Source organism: Bos javanicus, chromosome 10 (assembly GCF_032452875.1).
Source record: "Bos javanicus breed banteng chromosome 10, ARS-OSU_banteng_1.0, whole genome shotgun sequence".
Taxonomy (NCBI): Eukaryota; Metazoa; Chordata; class Mammalia; order Artiodactyla; family Bovidae; genus Bos; species Bos javanicus.
The window spans coordinates 54272401-54294534 of record NC_083877.1 but is presented as its reverse complement, the minus strand read 5'-3'; the positions used below and the strand labels follow the sequence as shown (position 1 = coordinate 54294534).

Here is a 22134-nt window from a genome sequence, read left to right as displayed (position 1 = left end):
GAATGAAATTATGCCATTTGCAGAGATGTGGATGGACCTAAAGACTGTCATACAGTGTGAAGTAAATCAGAAAAACAAATATCATATAACATTGCCTATATGTGAAATCTAGAAAAAGAATACAGATAAACTTGTTTGCAAACCAGAAATAAAGACAACGATGTAGAGAACAAATGTACGGATACCAAGCAGCAAGAGGGGGTAGGATGAATTGGGAGACTGGGACTGACATATATACACTAACTAGGTATAAAATAGGTAACTAGTAAGATTCTACTGTGTAGCACAGGGAACTCTACTCAATGCTCTGTGGCGACCTAAATGGGAAGAAAATTAAAGAAGAGGGGATATATGTATATGTAGAGCCGGTTCATTTTGCTGTACAATAGGAACTAACACAACATTGTAAAGCAACTATATCCCAAGAAAAGTTAATTTTTTTTAAAAAAAGGAAATGCTGGGACTTCCTTGGTGGTCCAGTGGTTAAGAATCCACTTTGCAATGCAGGAGATGTGGGTTAGATTCCTGGTCAGGGAACTAAGATCCCACATGCAGCAGAGCAACTAAGCCCATATGCCAAAACTAGAGAGCCTGCGAGTTCTGGAGCCCACACCACAACTAGAGAGCCCTGCACTGGAACGAAAGAGCCTACATGCTGCAACTAAGACTCAAATGCAGCCAAATAAATAAATAATTAAAAAAAATTTTTTTTCCAGAAAAAGGAAATGCAGGTTTAGAGACATGAAACATTTTAGCAAGTGCTATAGGTAAGCTACAGAATTGGTGCTCAGTCAGGTATCATGTATACTGTACTATGCACAGCATCAAGCTACTACTCACATTAGGTTCTAATATGGCCTCCTAATATCATTAAATTGAAGAAGCAAATGGCAACCCACTTCAATATTCTTGCCTGGGAAATCCCATGGACAGAGGAGCCTGGCAGGCTACAGTCCATGGGTTCGCAAGAGTTGGACATGACTTAGCAACTAAACAACAACATCATTAAATACATTATTTACTTACTTCCATTTTAAATTGCCTGGGTGCAGCCTTGTACATTATACTTGTTCTTAGAAAATGTAGCACCCCCTAAAATGACCCTAAATTTAAGTTCACTTGCTTGTGCAACACATTGAGAGGAAAAATATTTTTACTATAATAAAGGAAAAGAAACTTCAAAAGTTAAGAAGCAACACAAATATATACAGGTAGACTGGTAGGTGGCAACCAGGGTAGATTCTTCTTCAAAGTGAGACACACACACACACACACACACACACACACATCAAATATGTAGGTAAAACCCACAAGGAGTTGCTTTCTTTACCTTCCGGAAGTGTAGAGTGGTAGACAACGGGGCTCCAGGGACTGGAAAGTTGATCCACATGCAGTCGAACAGCAAATTCATATTTGGTGTTTGGTTCTAGACCTTGAACCAACATGTGAGTTTCTGATCTATAATAAGTAGTAATAAAATTGTTAGTACATTGTTTCTAAAAGATTGTATTTCCAATCAATATAGGTTATTGTTATTATTACCTCTTCATTTTCTTTTTAAAAAAATTAGGAATCTAATTTGACTGTTAAAATGCTATATTTGATATTATAGAAATAAGCCTAAAAGTGGCCTCTCCAAGAGGAAACTAGGAAATTAAGAGTATAAATATGTCCCAAATCAAAGGGATTTCCTCTGAAATACTGGAAGTCAAATCATTCCTTTAAAGCATTTTATGGGTTTCTAACTATAACCTAGCAAACAGAATAACTAGGTTTATTTTTTGATGTAATCTGAAAATTGTCTCGTTTCCTTCTTTAAAAATGCTAAGTTTAGCTGATTGAAGGTCATTAATATTGATAGTTTCTTGTCTAATTTTGCTGTGTGAGTCTAGGGAAACAAAAAAAAATCATTTTTGAAAATTCAGTTTCAAAAAATATGGTTCTCATATTGAATATGTAAAGATGAAATCTCCCACCACTGTATACATAAAACAGGTCCTGAGACAACTGCTTACAGCTGAAGCTCAAGCTGGCTCAAGATGGTAAAGAAGGAAGTGTGAGTGGGGAGGAGAGCAAAGAAAACAACCATTAATAGAAGTTACATACGTTTGAAGGTACAGAACCAAAGAAGCATTCTGCAGGCCAACAGGGTTACAGCGGATGGTGTAGTTAATCATCTGTGCAGTGGTGAATGCAGGCCTCCTCCAATGCAGAAAAATGGAAGATGAGGTGTTAGCCTTCGCATAGAGATGGTGGGGTGGTGGTGGAGGAGGAACCATGCGATCACGAACAGCTATTGAAAAAGACAATATTACTTTGGCACATGGCGTAATATTTAATACAGAAAGTCGTAAAATGGTAAAATCGTAACACCCCTCCCTTTAGGTCTTTATTCCATCAAAGGTTCACAGTGGTCTAGAGATACATCGTTCAAACCTGAGCGACTCTTCCATGAGTTAGATAAGGAATTAAATATTATCAATACTTAAAATGCAAAACAGAAGCACAGAGGAGTCAAGCTACCAGCCAAAAATATTCAGAAAGCCAGCAGTAGACTTAAAAACTAGACTGACATCCTCTTTAGTAGCAATAAAACCAAACAGCTTTCAGTAGCAATAAAACTGAACAGCAACTGGAAGGAAACAATTAGCCTCAAGGTTAAAGGAGATAAAAGAAAATATATGTAGGTATTCAGGGTTATTTTCCTAGTTTAATTTCTAATGATCTCTTGCATGCAAAACTAAAACAGGTTCTTATGATTAAACAAGTCTCAAATAGTTACTGAGTATGTACTTGGTTCCAAATTCTATGTTGAGTATCCTGGAAGATACAAAAGTAATAAAACCATCAAGGTATCCAAGCAGTAAAGACACTTAAATTTAAAGAAAGAAGAGGAGAAAAAAAGAGGATGAGTCTTACACAGTGAAACAAGCTAGTGCAGCTCTTACTTACACACGCATCCCGGTGTACTAACTGTCTGATCCGCCTGGTAGCCATCTTCTATGCTGTTGTAAGCCAGCAGCCTCACATGATACTTTCTTCTCGGGTCTGTAAAGAAACCAACAGGTAATAATTAGTTCCAGTTTTCTAGATGGAAACAAGGGTTCTATAGATTTTCTAGATTTTGGTTTTAAAATATTCTGAATGAGTAAAAGCTCTAAATAAAATGAAAATTTTCTCTCTCCTTGTCCTACACAATGACTCAGCAATTCACCTTTGCTATTGTGACTAGACAGTCACAATAATACCAATTAATAAAATTTTACTTTATTTAACCTTACTTCAAACAAAAACATTACCACCACTGTTTTCTCCCTTCCTCAAATGACCAGACATAGATTCTTGATTTTAAAAGCCTTGGGCTGACTGATGGATTCCTTACAAGTGGTTAAGCTACATAGTTTTCTGTTTAGTTATTTGATGGTAGTTAAGTTAAAAGCATGGAAATCAAACTGAGATTGTTTTCCCCCTAAGAATTACAGCTGTCATTCTTTAGTAACTTTGAAAATGTTTACACCCGTGTGTTAACTTTATTTCATCCTATGCCCTTTCCTCACACTCACATTTCAGGTGAGAGCTATATTTATTAAGAAAGATGAGTTGGAGCTCCCTCTACTGGAGATCATTAACTATCACAATACAGAAACTAAAAGTCTGCTGCTGCTGCTGCTGCTGCTAAGTCGCTTCAGTCGTGTCCGACTCTGGGAGACCCCATAGACGGCAGCCCACCAGGCTCCCCCAACCCTGGGATTCTCATACATATTAAACAAAAAATTTTTTCAGGTTTTTGAGGAATTAAGTGGTTAAAAATTTTTAAAAATATACTTTAGGAGATATTTATGAAGCTTAATGATATAAATACATTTAAATGTTAGTGTTTATGATAACACCTATAGAATAATACTTGCTTAAGGCAAAAATAAACATTATTCAGAAATAATGTAATTCTTTCTTCCCCACATCTTCATTGAGGTATAGTTGTTTAATATACAAATAAAATTTATACATTATATATATTTAAAGTATATAACCTTGATGTTTGATATGGGTATACATTGTGAAATGATCACTATAATCAAGTGAATTAACAGACCCATTACTTCACTATTTAACCATTTGTGTGTGCATGTATATATGTGGTAAAAACATTTAAGATTTATACTCTCAGTAAATTTCAAGTATACATCATTGAGAACTACAATCACCATGCTGTACATCAGACCTCCAGAACTTACTCATCCTGCATAACTGAAACTCGAGCCATCTCCCCATTTTCCCCACCCCTGGTAACCACCATTCCACTTTCTGCTTCTGAGAGTTTAAGTATTTTAGATTCCATATATAAATGAAATCATGTCATATTTGTCTTTCTGGCTTATTTCATTTAGCATAATGTCCTCTATTTCATTTAAGTCATGAAAATGGTAAGATTTCTTTTTAAAAGCTGAATAACATTCCATTGTGTGTGTGTGTGTGTGTGTGTGTGTGTGTGTGTGTGCCCCATTTTATTTTTCTATTTACCTGCTAACAGGCATTCAGGTTGTTTTCACAGCTTGTCTACTGTGACTAATTCTGCAAAGAACATGAGGATGTAGATAACTCTTTGAGGTACTGATCTCATTTCCTTTTGATATATACCCAGAAGTGGGACCGCTGGGTTATATGGCAAGTCTATTTCTAATGTATTTCTACATTATAATTCTCTAAATAATAATAACATATATAAATAAATCCATAGGAATTTCACAAAGGAAAAAAATCATCCTTAGTAGATATATCAAATGCGAAAAAAACCTTAGAATAATATAATAAAAATAATTCTACACTGAATTCAAACATTTAAAATCCAAAAACAAGATGTGAAGTTTACTAAATTTTCCAATGTAATTTAAGACTTTGTATAAATATTTTTGAAATGGATGCATTTTAATATTTAATATTAAATGCATTAAAAGGATATCCTAAAACATAAAATTTTTCTGTTCTGACAAAATTACACAAGAAAAATGTATACAACTTAGAACATTTCTGTACTTTCTAGATAGAAAGGTAAGAAGACTAACATTTCACCATCCTATAGAGAATATCTTTTAAACAAAACACTGTAAGACATATGTTTGTTATTCCTATTTTATAAACCATCATACAAAAGTGTTAAGTAGCATGTCCAATGTCACACAAAGCTGAACCAAGAACTTGTGGATATTTCTATGACAAAAATACAGGGCATTTAAATTTACACAAATACAAGTGCCTTTGTCACAGTAAGTATGTCTTCTGATAATGCATTTTAAAACAGAAATTTTCAAATTTTATAAGATAATTATCAGAAAACATAAACACATTTGAGTTTCATCACTGAAATGATCTCTAATATTCAGCCCTGAAATTCTAAGATTCAAAAGGCTTCTGTTCAGATCAGTGGCTACTTAATTTGAATCTGTTTTCTTCTTTCTTTCTTCCTATTGCTGTATTCATTAGTCAACTGAATCCAGAGACCCACATTACAAATTCTCCCTGTGAATGGGTACAAATGTAACTCAATCACCTCTCTGCAGAAGTTATTCAAACATATTGCTTTATCCTATCTCTATTCAATTAGAAGAGTACCTTTAGGACAGCCTCCTGAGTGTGATGTGTTATGCCAGGAGTTACGAGACATAGAAAAAGAAGGATGAAACAGCATTATGAGTAGAGGTAGAGAGATTAAGCTTTTTTCCACTGTGCAAACAGTCAACCAACACTTCATAAACACCTCTCCGGAATGGTTACTTATTTTTAGCCCTAAAATTGATTCTTCATTTTCCTCTTTTAAAAAAGTGAGCTGCTTACCCCAAGTTTTAAACCCAGAATTAACCTTTTTTGTTGCTGCCGATCAGACAGAAGCAGCTTAAATGTCCTAAGAAGATGAGAGAACACAGTTGGTTCCTCAACATGCCCCACGCCTGGCTATTACCCACTCAGCACAGACGCCAGCAAGCCCTACACCAGAAGAGGCAGCTCTTCTGAGGCCCCCTGGAAACCATCCACGTGGCCAGAGCAACCATCTCCAGCGCTGGGCTCCTTCCCCTTCAAGTCCATGTGAGGTCAGGTAAAGGTAAACCACAGACAGGCAAATAAGTATTCAATACACTGAGTAAATGAGATTCCTTTCTCTCCACACAAAAAAGATAAAACATGAACCAGGATAATTTTGGAAATTATTTTAGTAGAAAAAAAATTTTTTTAAGATATACTGTGTGTGTTAGTCATTCAGTCGTGCCCAACTCTCTGCAATCCCATGGACCGTAGCTCACCAGACTCCTCTGTCCATGGAATTCTCCAGGTTAGAATACTGGAGTCGGTTGCCATTCCCTTCTCCAGGGGATCTTCCCAACCCAGGGACTGAACCTGGGTTTCCCCCACTGCTGGCTGATTCTTTACTGTCTGAGCCACTAGGACATACTATGCTATGCTAAGTCACTTCAGTCGTGTCCGACTCTATGTGACCCCATAGACGGCAGCCATCAGGCTCCCCCGTCCCTGGGATTCTCCAGGCAAGAACACTGGAGTGGGTTGCCATTTCCTTCTCCAATGCATGAAAGTGAAAAGTGAAAGCGAAGTCGCTCAGTCGTGTCCGACTCTTAGCGACCCCATGGACTGCAGCCCACCAGGCTCCTCCATCCGTGGGATTTTCCAGGCAAAAGTACCGGAGTGGGGTGCTATTGTCTTCTCCGAGGACATACTAGGTAGGAAAAATAATGTAAAGGAAAGGGAAAATCCATTCACATTTGTTCACATGTGATCTATTCTTCATGCTCTATAAAGAATCTTACTTTAAAAAATAAAAAATACCAGGCTAGGGACCAAGCTGAGCTGTGGGCCGCTTGCATTTGCCATGTATTCCTCTCTCTTAGGCTATAAAAATATGACTCCAATTTTAAAATCTAGTCGCTGTATTATTTTGGTTTGTGAATCCAGAGACCCCAGGAAAAACCTGGCTCATTCTTGTTTGTCAATTTGCTAGAAATTTCATTTCATCTACTTTTGTAAATTTAAGAGGGGACCCAAGGACCAGAAGACCTCAAATAACATTAAGATGAGCACTGTTGGTGTTTAGCCATTAAGTCATGTCCAACTGTTTGCGACTCCATGGACTATAGCCCACCAGGCTCCTCTGTTCATGGGATTTCCCAGGCAAGAATACTGGAGTGAGTTGCCATTTCCTTCTCCAAGGGATCTTTCCAACCCAGGGATCAAATCCACGTCTCCTGCTTGGCAGGCAAATTCATCATTAAACACCAGGGAAGCCCATAAGATGACCATAACCAGGCAACAAGTTACCAGCTAAGAAAGAAAACAGAGAACAGTTGCACAATTAACAAAATTAAAGATACAGAATAAAAAAATAAAATTTAGGACCAACATGTTAAGTACAGTTAAGTGCACACATAATGAACCTCAGCAAAGTAGCACAAGTCATAAAACTCTACAGTTCTGCAAAGACCCTGTGATGATACAAAAGGGACAAAGCAGAGACTTAGGATCAATGTTGTGAAATGCCCTGGGGAGCGAGTTTCCAGGGCCTGTTAGAGGCCTTCTTGAGTCAAGCACTGCCACGTATGTGGTGCTTGGTTACAAAAGACTCAGCAGACTTAAATTCTGTGGTTTCAGGGGAAACCAGCAGAGTCAGGAACAGCAGCCACAAAGAACAGCACAGGCCTCCTCAAAACCCAGTGAGGGAAGGAAAATGAGAAATGGGGGAGAGAGCTGGTCCCACTTCCTTCAAAACTCAATACAAGGGGCATAGAAATCACTCCTCAACAGGGCTAATTTCTTAACTGATCCCAGGGGTGATAGGTAGCATATGGATTTATGGTTAAACTTGTCTAAAGCTTTAGCAATATATAAAGATGAAGGGTCAGGAAAGGAAGCCCAAATTAATTTAACACATATCTGGCTAAACATTTTGATACTTAACTCTGGAGTGTCAGTTTAAGTTAATGTGCTCAAGATCTCAGCCAAATTAACCTGTCTTTATTAGGGAGTCAACTTGTGGCCAAAATTGAAGCTCTCCTTTCTAAAACACGACTACGGTTCTACCTTTTATTTTTTCTCCACTGGTCCTAGGACCCACCTCTCTTTCTTCGCTTTGTTTCATTCTTACTATCAGTTCTTCTATATGAGTTTGTTTCACATAAGGGAGAATCAGAACCAGAAGTCTAGCTGGCCAAGAAAGAGTTCACAGGTATCAAATACACATCTATCAAGTGTCTACTAAAAGTCAGGCACTTTACAGAAGACTCAAGGATTAGAAAACTCTTAATTTCAATCTGCCAACAGGGATAGACTAGGAAATGAATATGTGTACTGTTTACCAACTGTATAACCTTGAGTAAGTTTCTTAGTTTTCTAAGCTTTATTTTCATTTGGAAAACAGGGATATAATCACTTATAGGAATTTCGACAGTATTAAATGAAATCATGCCTATTAAGGGCTTTGTACAGTTCCTATAATTAGTAAAGACAACATTACTGCTGTCATTATGTGAGTAAAGTTGCCTGGGATAACAGAAAAGGCACTACCAAAAGTAGGGTGCACTTAAATTTGGGGATCATCTTGCTGAAGGCAAATGGATATGAAGGCTATTCGTTCATACAAGCAAGGTTCAGACTCCAGAATATCAGCAAATCAGCAATTAGCAGACAATGAAGCTGAGCTCTAACTACCCTCTGTCCTCATGAACATTCCCAGGTTTGCAGAGCTGGCAAAAGCCCTCAAATGTGTATCAGAGTTGTACACATATTGAAGGAGCTGTGTTTTATGTTTATGGCCACTAAGAATGCTTGCTGTTGTGGCAACCACGTCACATGGTGTATAGTCCTCTTAGTGTCAAATCCACCTTCACCTATGTCTTCTATATTAATTGAATACGTTATCATGTGTTAACAAAGAAACTACCTGATGAAGATAAATGCTTAGGAAAGCGACTTAATAGATTTCTTCCCTAATGGAAGAACAGTAGATTGTTTCATATAAATGAAGTATGGGAAAATCTGAGGACTAGCATCAGATACATCAAGCAGATGGACACAACAAATTGATTTATTGTTAATTATATCCAGTTTTAACAGTTAGGTGTTTATTACCTTTCAGCGACAACAACTTGGAGCAAAAAAAAACAAAAACAAAGATCAGTACAATGAGACTCCTTGTAATGCACAGGTCTTTTAAAGATGCACAAAGATTAAAACAGAACCTGCTTTAATTCTATTCTAAAATCATATGATTTAACAACCATGCATTAATTGTATCTTGACACAAAATCTTAAGTAACCTACTGAAAGTGTTGGTAAAATATCACCCACTTTTCACTGCAACAGGTTTTCAAAGACCACAAAACAACAAAAAACCCCTGCCTTCTTCCAGGGTTTTACTTAAAATAACTTGCATTTCTCTTCTCTATCACTAGATGGCATCTGTGTGCCTGTAAGGACAAGGATGACTCATCTAGCTATTAAGGTGGGAGATACTCTGATACCCACTGAAACTGATGAAAGAGCAATTCAAGTCCAGGAAATGCGATACTGCTTTGACTGTGCATGCTAAGTTGCTCAGTCGTGTCCGACTCTTTGCAACCCTACATAGACTGTAGCCGGCCAGGCTCCTCTGTCCATGCGATTATCCCAGCAAGAATACTGGAATGGGTTGCCGTTTTCTCCTCCAGGGCAACTGCTTTAGTTTCACCATATTATAAAGACTTGATGAAATGCAAAGCTGGAGAAAGGGGAAAGGGCTGCCCTGGATCAGTTTTCGTCATACCCAGAAGTATTTCATGTGAACGTTAAAAACCCTGTGAGCGAGGTGCTGCTTTTGTCACTTGTCCTCTACAGGGTGCTGAGACAAACAGAAGACAACTTATCTAATGGCTCAGCACTACTAGGAAGCTAAGAGATGGTTTAGCAAAAGGGTTAAGGGCTGAGATGTCAGACCCAGACAGCCTGGATTCCAATTTACCTTGGTCATTACTGTGTAACTTGGGAAGTTTATTTTCTCTCTCTTTACCTTTGTTAAAGTAATCTATATGATGGATGTGATGATGATAAAGCATCTCTCTTGAGGCGGTGAGAGGAGGACAGAAACTGATTCACTTGAAGTACTTAAAGTAGTGACAGTGTATAACATCAACAATAATAATAACCTACAAATAAAAATGATATACAGATAAAAATACCAATAGTAATAAACTAATTATTAGAAACAACAGCACTGACTATTCACTGGAAGGACTAACACTGAAGCTGAAGCTCCAACACTTTGGCCTGAAGCAAAGAGCCGACTCACTGGAAAAGACCCTGATGTTGGAAAAGACTGAGGGCAGGAGGAGAAGGGTGAACAGAAGATGAGATGGTTGGATGGCATCACCAACTCAATTGTCATGAAGCTGAGCCAACTCCAGGAGATAGTGAAGGACAGGGAGGCCTATCATGCTCCAGTCCATGGGGTTGCAAAGAGTCAGACACAACTTAGTGACTGAATGACAACGAGAAGCATCTTATGACCCCTAATCCCTCTTCCCTCTCATGTAGAAGGGCAGAATGGTATAATGGTGAAAGGACAGACCCTGGGAGCAGATAAGACTACTTGGGTTCAGATTGAGTTTCCTCCTCTATAAAATGGGGATTAAATGAATTTATATACATAAAATGATTTGGAAAATGTCTGGCACTGAGTAGGTGCTTTTTAGTTCTAAATAAATAAATGCAGAGGAGGGGGCTGGTTTGAGAATTGGGGGATTTGGATTTTAATCTTGGATTTAGTAGCAGTGTGGCTGCAAAGGTAGTCTCCATCCTGGCATTCAGTTTCCTTGTCTTTAAGATTACAAAATTGAAATATTTCAGTTGCTCTCAAATTTGTTTAGGTAATAATGTACTAGGGGAGTTAAGACAAAGATACAAATAAGCACCATGCAAGATAGGAGTAACTGGTGCAAAGAGATTTGTTGGAACTCTAAGGGAATTAAAAACGAGGGGAAGCTTACTAGTAGTTTGGGGCATGGAGAGGACACCACAGAAGTGCATCTGATCAGAATTTGACCTTTTAGTAGGCATGGGGAAAAAAGAGATGGAGGCAATAGAGTATAAACAAAGGTTTGGGGACAGGAACACTAGGATCAAGGATGAGTGATAAAGAAGTGCTCAGTATAGGGTGCATGAGTGAGGGTCACAAAGAAAAGTTGGGCTGGGGGTGAGATCTCAGAGGGCTTTGAGAGCCAGGCTAGACATTGCAGATTTTATTACATATACTTGGGAAATAGCTGACTAAATGAGACTGTTGAGAGAAACGATGAATAAGAAGGAGTATGAAAGTTCCCGAGTTTCCAGCCTGGGTTGACCAACAGAAATAGAAGAGGATATGCTCGGTGGAGCCAGTGACATGCCAAATCCGAGATGCCAGAGAAGCACTGGAGTGGAGCTGACCAGCAGGTGACTGGAAGTGTGGACTGGAGCCAACAGTTAGGATGAAGAACCACATTCAGCAGTCATTCACACCGAAGAAGGGGTGTTACAGGACAGAAAAGACAGCAACGACTAGAAACTGAGGGCAGGGAGGGAGGTGGACTTGAAGACTCATGAGAAGAACGAGGAAAGTAAAATACCATGGAAACCAAGAGAAGGCTGGTTGACAATATCCAAAGCTGCAGAGAGAGCATCAAGGGTAAGAATGACATTTGGTTATCTAGGTCCTTTAACAGAACAAATTCATCAGAAAGGGGTGAGGTTAGAGGCAGCAGGAAACATGGAGTTAAGGAGCAAGGAAGTGGTGGGACATCTGAGGCAGAGTTACGAAGGGAATGAAAATGCATTATTATTATGATGTGTAACAATGTTAATAGTGGTATCTGGCTCTATATGGCAAAATTTTAATTACTTTGCTTCCTGTAACTGTTCTACAATAAATATGAACTGCTGTGATAATAATATTAAAGAATTGTTGGGAAAATGTAGTACCTTTTATATGTCAACAAACTGCTACTGCTAAGTCACTTCAGTCCTGCCTGACTCTGTGCGACCCCATAGATGGCAGCCCACCAGGCCCCTCCGTCCCTGGGATTCTCCAGGCAAGAACACTGGAGTGGGTTGCCATTTCCTTCTTCAGTGCATGAAAGTGAAAAGTGAAAGTGAAGTTGCTCAGTCAAATCCGACTCTTAGCGACCCCATGGACTGCAGCCCACCAGGCTCCTCCGTCCATGGGATTTTCCAGGCAAGAGTACTGGAGTGGGGTGCCATTGCCTTCTCCGATATGCCAACAAACTACTATATGTTTATTTGCATTTATCTTAAATAATACTTACAACAACCCTATAAAATAAGAATTATTATTTTTATTTTATAAATATACTTCTATATAAGTAAACTGACTTCCCTCAAAAAATTAACCCTGAAGGATGGGATGGGAAGGGAGGTGAGAGGGGGGGTTCAGGATGGGGAACACATGTACACCCATGGCGGATTCATGTCTATGTATGGCAAAACCAATACAATATTGTAAAGTAAAATAAATAAATAAATAAAACTGGGAAAAAAATTAACCATTTTTTTCTATATAAAATACCCCCCATCTATTTCAAATCTCTTTGATTCTTTAGTATGCTAAAAATAAGCTGGGCTTACTGTAAGTTCACTTAGTATATCTTCTACAACATAGAGTAGTTGGGCTTTTTAAAACTTGCTTTTATTGTCCTTTGGCTTCAATACTGTGCTTATGGGATATGTGATAAAATCAGGGGTCCGTGGTTTTATAATCACGGGTATTTAAGAAATCAGAGAGCAAAATTTGAGTACAAGTGTAAAATTAAGAGAACACATTCTAAAGAATGTCATCCTCTCTACTGAGTGGTTTTATGACTTCAACCCTTTTTCTGGCTTGATTCCGGGTTTAGGTTATCTCTAAAATAGGCTCTGAATAAGTGGGTGATATTAATATACATTCAAAGTAATCAAATACACAATTAGGAAAAAAAAAAACAAATAATCATACATTTAACCAGTAAGGAATAAAATTTACTTTGAGGAGAAAACATTTACAGAGTTTCAATTCTTCTGGATTTTGATCACTATTCTACCCTTGGGGCTTCCACTGGCACAGATGGTGCCAGTGATAAAGAACCTGCCTGCCAATGCAGGGGACGTAAGAGACACAGGTTCGAAGGTAAAAACTAGAAGACTCACTTTGTAGGAAGCTCTTACACCAATACTTTCCCCCAAATGCTATAAAGACCAAGTGCTCTCTGACTGGTGATAAAGACAGATGGTAAAACTAATGGACACCATTTATGGATTCTTTCCGATGATACTGACATTTCTAGAAGTTTGGCTTCCTGGACAATGCATACTAGAAGACAATTATTTAACAAAGTATTTAGCTGTGGACAATAATAAGAGATAACATCAGGGTCATGAAAACCAAGCCTCTGTTTCTTCTGGCTGGGGCTTGCTGGTGAGGCTCCAGAAGCCTTGACAAGAGCCAGGCCCATGTGGACAGATCAGAGGTGGACAAAATTAAGGGAAAACCTGAGATCAGGACCATGAGAAAACTCATACTCCACAGCAGTGAGTCCATCTCTGACATTTCTAACATTTAAACCTCATGAAGACAATGAGTTTTATTACCCATCCTTCAATGGAAACTTATCAGGTGGTGGGAAAAATAATCCTCCTAGGGCCAGAGTAAGGTAAAGCAATCACGTCTCCTCTGGACAGCCCCCTGCCACTTGTTCAATTTACAGACAGCTTAATAAAACATCTTAAGAGGACAAAAAGGGTTACCTTAAAAATCACTATGTATTACTTTAAAATACTTACTTAAACCACTGCTAAAGAAAGCTTTGCTTATACTAGCAACAGTGTCACAAGATATCCTCAAAGGATTAAAAATAATCAAATAAATTAGAATACACATGCAAAGGTAATCTGAAAGTAGCAATCTGAAAATCTGCTGCTAGAAGGTCAATATATGAACACTGTATAAGTATGAAATGCTCAGAATAAGTGAGAAAGGTGACATTTTCAGGGGTGAAACTAGTGTCTGGCCAAATGTCCATTTTTAATTTAATCTTTTGTGCTACAAGGTTTTGTGTGAGCCTTTTCAGACCCATTGTTCCCCTGTGGTTGGACTGGAGAGCTCCTTGGTCTGGATAGCCAGGGTGACTGCACTGCCCCCAAGCCTGTCCTTCTAACACAATACCCCCATATAATTATTCAGAGAAGAGGCCAGCAGTACGGACCACTGTGACACCTGGGTCATGGCCTCTGACACAGAATCTGGGGCCAGACCAAGTCTGGTCCAACAGCAGAGGAGCAGAAAAAATGCTAAGGGGGATGGGTGGGAACGGAAAGCAGAGTGAAATAACTCTAAAATGCCATGTTTAAGCAAAGTAACAAAAACACAAATCACATTTGAATGATGTGGTTTGCCTTCAAGTTATCTAAACTGTGAAAGACTAGTGTTTCTCTTCTCTCTAAACCATGTTGCAAATTAGGAGAGCAAGTCTCTTCTAAGAGGGGTTTCTTTGTCTTGTATTATCAGATTTATGTTAAGCATGGAAAAAGCTAGTTCACGAAGGTTGAAATAATGCCTTACATAAACGTGCTAGTGTTCTGATAAAAGCAAAGGACTTTTAGCTAAAACAATGCAAATTTTAAACCTATATTAAAAGTTTATTCTTTTGTTAAATTGAATTTCTGTAAGGGACTGTTAATCACAAACATAATTCACTTCATTTGAATTTAAATTTAAAGAAAAGGGGTTTTTTTGTATGATCACCATGCCAAGAATGTTATAAACTTGTTCTGTGATATACAGAATATTTATTTGAGTGTAAAATGGATACAATGGCAGATGGAGTGGGAAATCCCCCACTCTCCCAACTTTCCTTAAGTGTTCTGCAGAATAGCTCTCTACGGAAGCTGTTGGTTGAGTATTTGTCTAAACTTGAAATGACTCAGTTCCTTTTGTTCTGTACCTCCTCGCTCCAAGGGCCTGAAGACAAATAACACCTCTCACTCCCAGTAAAAACATCCCCTCTCCTACTGCGTTTAGGATAATTTGGAAGAAAGTTCTTTGTATATGACGTGTGAGAATTAGTTTCCTACCAAAGTAAGGATACCCTATTGTTCATCTCTATTTTAAAAACCTTCCCCAAAAGACTGGGATTGTTTAGCAAAATCCAGAAGTATAACGCTTTCCCAATTATACTGTGATACTGATATTTCTTTCTTAATTATGTGATTTCATTTTTATATATCTATTAGATTTTCAAGACTTTAAAAATCTATTTTAAAAAAATCTACTTTTCATTTTTGATAAATGTATTACTTAGGGCTCTCTGGATAAGAAATATTTGGGGTTGAAGATTTCTACTTCAATATTGCCATGAGTGAATCTGATTTACATCCAAACACTGAGAAAACAAATCTGAAAATGATACTGGAGACTCCAACAAACACAGTTTTTGATCTTTTATCTTCTTTTTATGGCATTCCTTTCCCTTTGGGAATTTCTGTGGAAGAAAATCACCTCAACTGTCTAATTTTGACTGCCACTGAACCTCTCTTACCAAACCATCAATTCATGGAATTATGCCCGTGGTTGATAATTCCTACAGGCTGGGAGGAGAAACAGAAAGACTCCAAAAGAGCAGAGGCTTACCTGCTCTGTCAGTTTCAAAATTGATAACATCCTTATAGGAGGAGTGTTAATAAGGCTAGCCCGACCTATATGTTCCTGAATAATTTAAAATGAATAAAAATGAATAAAACAGAGCAATTGTCAATGACAAGAATTTCAAACACCAGAAAAGTGTCAGAATTTGGGGGGGAGCATTTTAAGAGGCTATAAAATTTTCAAAGGAAGTTTACTTAAAGTTGTTACAGAAAATGAAGTAAATTCCTTTATGTTGATATTTCTATCAAGAGCAATCCTTACCCCTACAAACATCCAAAGTACTTGACTTATGCTACTATACTTGGCTTAGCATTTGTTTAAGTAGCTGCTCTGTCTGCCAACACACAGACACTGTCTGTCTGACATACATCATTGCCTTACAAACAATATTTTTATAGACTGACAGAGAGAGCCTATTCATGACAACCACATTTCCCCTGAAGCCATGAAATAAATTTCCTTCCAGGACTAACATTTCTCCCTTTCACTGTCATGGGCTCACCATGCCATTTTGACCTTTTTGTGAGGCAACATGAAAATACAATCTATCATCTCCTGAACCACGGTGACTTGGTTGGAGGTGCAGAGTTTCATGGCAAAAACATCTGTGGCTTGATAACCATTCCTCCAAATCTCAGCCCTCGGCAATTAAAAGCATGCTTACAGGATGGGAGAGAAGCAGGTAGACAGCTTGAAACCAGTCTAAAATTTCTTCTCAAGTATGAAATGCAAGCTGGTGAAATATAAGCTTCATCAGTGATAGTGATAAAACATTATTGTGTTATTTATTTATACCTCCTTTAGAACTCACAAAAAGCACTGTTACAGCAATTTATTTCATCTTTGCTGAATTTATCACTTTGAAATTGATTTTGATGTTAACAGATAAGAGAACTCTGAGAGTTTTTTGATACAAGCAGGTGCAGGTCATTACCATGTTACTTGGCTATAAGTGGTCCACCCAAATTTTATATAAATCTTAAGTCTTTCAGGTACTGAAAGACACTGAAAATGTTTGACAGTGCTTGGCAGTTATTCAATAAGTCTTTAAATAGTTTTCAACACATATGATAGAGAATTAGAAACAATTTAAGCATGAGGAATTAAACTAAAAATATTTTCTGGTAAATAAAATATTCAACAGAAGACCTAAGTTTTCTTACATTCAACCTGAACTATATTATTATAGGGAATTCCTTGGCGGTCCAGTGGTAGGATGCAGCGCTTTCACTGCCGTGGCTTGGGTTCAATTCCCAGTTGGGAAACTAAGGTCCTACAAGCCATTGGTGGACCACCCCCCCACACACAAAAGAGATACATGATTATAAATATCATTTTATAAATATTCCATGGATAGAAGAAACATTTAGTTGTTTAAAGAAATAATTTCTTTTTTTTAGTTCCTCAAATATGCTTTAACTGGAGGGGCTACTCTGCAGGATAATAAAGAATCTGATTTTCTGAACTTTATTTCTCAGTAGGTAAAATTATATTACAATGTATACCACTTGACATAACTTTTAAATATCCCACATATCACTAGAAAACTGTTTTATATAATCAGTTATTTCATAAGTGCTTTTGTTTTAACCATGTGCATAATCATTGCATAACCACTCTCAATTTGAAGGAACTGATTAACCACACAGCACAGGGCATTTTGTAAAGAATCTGTCTGCAATGCAGGGGACATGGGTTCAATTTCTGGGTTGGGAAGAGCCCCTGGAAGAGGGCATGGCAACCCATTCCAGTATTCTTGCTTAGAGAATCCCATGGACAGAGGAGCCTGGTAGGCTACAGCCTGTAGGGTCACAAAGAGGTGGACACAGTGAAGCAACTGAACACACACAGTGCTTTTTTAACCTTTTAAATTATTTTTTAAACATTTTGATGTATTTTTCTTATTTATTATTCTCTTATTTGTATGTGCATATGTACAAGTATACATATACACAAACAGTTTTTCTTTTGTAATCAGTATACTTTACACCTAAATACTTGAACGTGATTCCCCTGAGAACAAAGACATCCTTGCTTATATAACTACAATACCATTATTACATCCAGTAGATTTAACAAAAACACGATTTTATCTGATATATAGTTTGTTTTTAAATTTCCTACTGATAATACCCTTTACACCCCTCATCTGCAATTCCTAAATCCAACTAAGGATCACTGCTTCTTCATCTAGAACTGTTCCCTGTCCTTTTCCTATCTTTCGTAACAATGACATTCTTTGAAGAATCCTGTCCAGATGTTTTACAGACTATCTCACATCTGGATTTATCTATAATAATTGTTTCCTCATTGTCAGATTCAGACTAAATGTTTTTGGAAAGACCATTATACAGGTCAGACTATGACTTTAACATAGGGTTTTGGTTTTATTAAGGGAAATAAATCTTAAAATCCACATTTTTTGTAACTGCAAATTTGTTAGATTTCATAGTTTCACATAGGGCTTTCATAGTTTGAAATTTCATAGAGCTTCCCTCGTGGCTCAGCTGGTAAAAGAATCCACCTGCAATGCAGGAGATCTGGGTTCAATCCCTGGGTTGGGGAAGATACCCTGGAGAAGGGAATGGCTACCCACACCAGTATTCTGGCCTGGAGAACTCCATGGACTGTAGAGCCCATGGGGTCACAAAGAGTCGGACACAACTAGTCGGACACAGGAGCGACTTTCACACACTCACATAGTTTCAAAAGCTTTCCTAACTCCAGAACAGTGTAATTTTCTTAGTGGGCAATTTTATCTCTATTATCTATTTATCTACGTTTATCCATATGAATGTCTGTAATGAACTCTAGCCTGACAAGACAATGCAAAGTACCAATACGGTTTTAGGTTCTTAAAAGATTTCCAGAAATATCTGAGATTCTGTGTATAAGTAATGCAAATACAGATTCTTTCCTTAACTCTCAACGACTCACAATGGAATGCCAATTTGTAATACACACAGCTTGAGAACAGCGTAAACGAAGAAATCATGGCCATAAAGTGTGCAATTCAATCAACATGGGAAAGAGAATTAATATGATTGAAAGAAAATTAATACAATTGAAACAATCACTGTAATTTCTCAGAGTGGATATGTGCATAGAGAAATGGGCCCTTGAAAAAGAGTGTTCCAAAGTAGTTTCTATAGTTTTGTAGGGTCAGAATTAAGGCCCATCTGCCATGATTTTTCTTCTGAGACAAAAGGCCATTTTTATGAAAAGAGTGGGAGTGTATTCAAGAAAGGGAAACCATACTAAAAATCATCATACTTGGTCATCCAGATGAAGTACTGTTTTTTCTCATTATGATAAAATATATCTATTACAGAAAATTTATATAACTCAGACAAGCCAAAAGAAGAAATAAAAATAAAATATTCTTAAAACTAGCACCTAGAGATAAGCACTGTGAACACTAGTGTTATGTTTTTCCTTCCATTTCCTATCCATATGCACCCATATTCAGTATATTTTGTACTTTATAATTTTTTTCAGTTAATATACTATGGATAACTCTTCATATTATTACATATTATCCTAAAAAATTCTTTCTAATGTCTACATAAACCTCTGTAGTGCTTCCCAGGTGGCTCAGCGGTATAGAATCTGCCTGCCAAGCAGGAGACACCAATTCGGTCCCTGAATCGGGAAGATTCCCTGGAGGAGGAAATGGCAACCTACTCCAGGATTCTTGCCAGGGAAATTCCAGAGACAGAGGAGCCAGGAGGGTTACAGTCTATGGGGTCGCAAAGAGTCACAACTTAGCGACTAAACAACAACAAAAAACTGACTATTTCAGTTTTCTCCAGATTTTCACAGTTATAAATGACCCCATATACTACAGTGAGCATCTCTGTGGTTAAATGTTTGTGCATGTTTAGAATACCTTTTTATGGCAGGTTCTGTTAATGGAGTTGTTGGGTAAAAGAGTGTGTATTTATTATTCTACCCACTTTTGGAGTTGCCTAATTATCTCTAGAAAAGCTGTGTATCAATTTATACTCCCACTATTAATATGAGTGGTTCTTTAATCCAAAACCCTAACTCTGGCCTTATATCACCTATTTCTTTTTAATTTTGTTGAATTTTGTGTTTCTATATTGAGTTACTTCAAATCTCCCTTAGAAGGAAGTTAGGAGGTACATAAATTTTCAATAATGTCAAGCTAGATATATTTACATATTATACCAGGAAAGATGTATCAACTGTGATAAACAGGCAAAATGTGATGCCTACTGTCTGCACAGATTTCCTAAGTTATTGTTAACGTCTGGCATGCTGAGAAAGCTAAGATGCCGTTTTCATCTTCAGCTGAAGTATCCACTCTAGTTTCTATAATAAGGTAAGTGTCAATAGAGTTATGCTATCTTGGCCAACTTAAGAAGCCTCTGCTTATAGGGCAGCCTACATTCTGAGATATTATACAAAATCTTTCAAGAGTTCAAACATCTCAAAATGGAAAAGTACAATATCAATAAACTCTGTCAGGATTATGATATCACAGCAGCTTATCCAAATCAAATGATAAGTCAAGTTGTTTAAATAGGAATATACCAGTATTTAGCCTGTTTTGATTCTTAGTCTATGACTATGGTTTATGCCATGCCTCCTTTAAATCTTTCATTATCCCATCCGGGTCTTTCACCTAGTTAACTTCTGTTATCCTTTAGATCTTAATTCATTATCAATTTCTCAGGGAAATGTAACCAGATCCTTACTAGCAAACTATATAGTGTTCCCTATAACTTACAACTCTGTATACTTTTCTACCACAGCACCTACAAAAGCTTACAATTATTAATATAATTTATATGGTGATTTGATTATAATGTCTATTTCCTCTTCTTGTTGTAAAGCTTCATAATTTGGGTAGTTACTTAGAAATAACCAATTCTCTATTTTAGAATAGTGGTCTCCACATTTTTTTCATTTTACTCATTAATAATTTTTTCTAGCAAGCATACTCATATACACCCTTTATAATATATACATATGTGACTGTCCTTTTATATACATTATGAAACATACAAAAATACTTTTAAACCGTTAAGATATAAAAATATTTTCCTACAGCAATGCCTGTCTTATAGCTCCCCTCTACCTCACGGTGTGTGTAATTGGTACAAAGCTTAACATTTCATTTGCACTAAGTTTTTTTAAGAACAAGCTTAAAACAAAAAACAAAACCCTCAAGTATAATTACTGCTATGCAGCAAATGTTTTTTTCTCTCCACTCTGAAGTTTCTTTCATGTGCTAATGTGGTATTTAAAAAACCTTCTCTCCTTTAACTTACTTAGATTTTTAAAGACCTCACACATCTAAAGATTCTTTACATTGACCAGAAATTTCCAGAGTGGTCTGAAGGTTGACAATTAATGGATAGCACTAATTTAATTTCCTACAACAAGAGTTTTCCCTTCTGGAAGGAAAACTGTTTGCAATTCATGTAAAGCATTTTATCATGCTTTACATATTTTTAAAAATAAGAAGAAAAGGCTTACTGAAGTTTTTCCTTCATTCATAAAATTACCACTGGGAATGTTCTGCACTATAAAACAGTCAAGAGTTGATCAAAAATTATGAGTGTCTTCCTAATACCAAGGAAACATGGCTTTCATTTGTTACCATTTTAATGAGGTTTTATTAGCACATGTAGAAAGGAAGCAGAAAAGGTAACAGAAGATAAACTTAACAACCTTCAAAATATAAATACAAAGGGTTATAGAGAGTACTGGAATATTTTAGGAGAGAGATACATAAAGATTCAATGTAAAGAAGTTAGTTAATTATTAAATAGATGTGAACATCATTAGATAGTAAAAGTTTCTTCAAAGATCTTAATTTGTGTCATTTGGAATGAAGTTAAAAATTCTTTTTCTGTGGGGAGGGATAGATTGGGAATTTGGGATTAGCAGACACAAACTATTATATACAGGATGGATAAACAACAAGGTCCTATATAGCACAGGGAACTATATTCAGTACCCTGTGATAAACCATAACGAAAAAGAATATTTTAAAAAAGAATGACAAAGTGATATATAAAACTGAATCACTTTGCCATTCAGCAGAAATTAACACAACAGTGTAAATCGACTATACTTGAATAAAATAAAATTTTAAGAATACTTTTTCGGGAGACAAACCATGGAACTAATTTTGTTCTCATAGACTTTTTATATTTGATATCTGAAATAAAACTTGAGCACTTAACATACAGAGAAAGAAACAACTGGCAATTCCCATTCTCATCTGTATTTCAATAGCGCATTTTGTTTAAAGCTTTCTGTTGTTCTGCTTTCCCTAAAGAAGAGATATCGCCCTAAAGAAATTTCAGGTGGAAATTTACTTTGAGGAAGGCAGCAGGAAGGGATATTTGCTGAGAATGAAGGAAATGGAGAAAGACACTTTGCTTCCTGCATCC

General features: G+C 37.0%; 1 protein-coding gene and 1 long non-coding RNA gene across 3 annotated transcripts in view; one reads left to right on the top strand and one right to left on the bottom strand.

Annotated features, from left to right (window-relative positions):
* Nucleotides 1–22134, bottom strand: part of PRTG (protogenin) — a 152485-nt gene that overhangs the window by 27253 nt on the left and 103098 nt on the right. Inside the window, exons 12-14 of the mRNA XM_061431209.1 lie at nucleotides 2953–3048; nucleotides 2107–2293; nucleotides 1331–1458 (exon numbers count right to left, since the gene is read on the bottom strand). Coding sequence (XP_061287193.1) covers nucleotides 1331–1458; nucleotides 2107–2293; nucleotides 2953–3048 — 411 coding nt within the window. The remainder of the gene's footprint in view (nucleotides 1–1330; nucleotides 1459–2106; nucleotides 2294–2952; nucleotides 3049–22134) is intronic.
* The window catches only part of LOC133256256 (uncharacterized), an 80440-nt gene that overhangs the window by 9554 nt on the left and 48752 nt on the right, over nucleotides 1–22134 (top strand). Inside the window, exon 1 of one of the 2 annotated variants that reach the window (XR_009739146.1) lies at nucleotides 10551–11698. The exons of the other annotated variant lie outside the window; for it this stretch is intronic. This is a non-coding gene — a long non-coding RNA (uncharacterized LOC133256256). Of the gene's footprint in view, nucleotides 1–10550; nucleotides 11699–22134 lie in introns of those variants that run through there. 2 annotated transcript variants of the gene reach the window in all.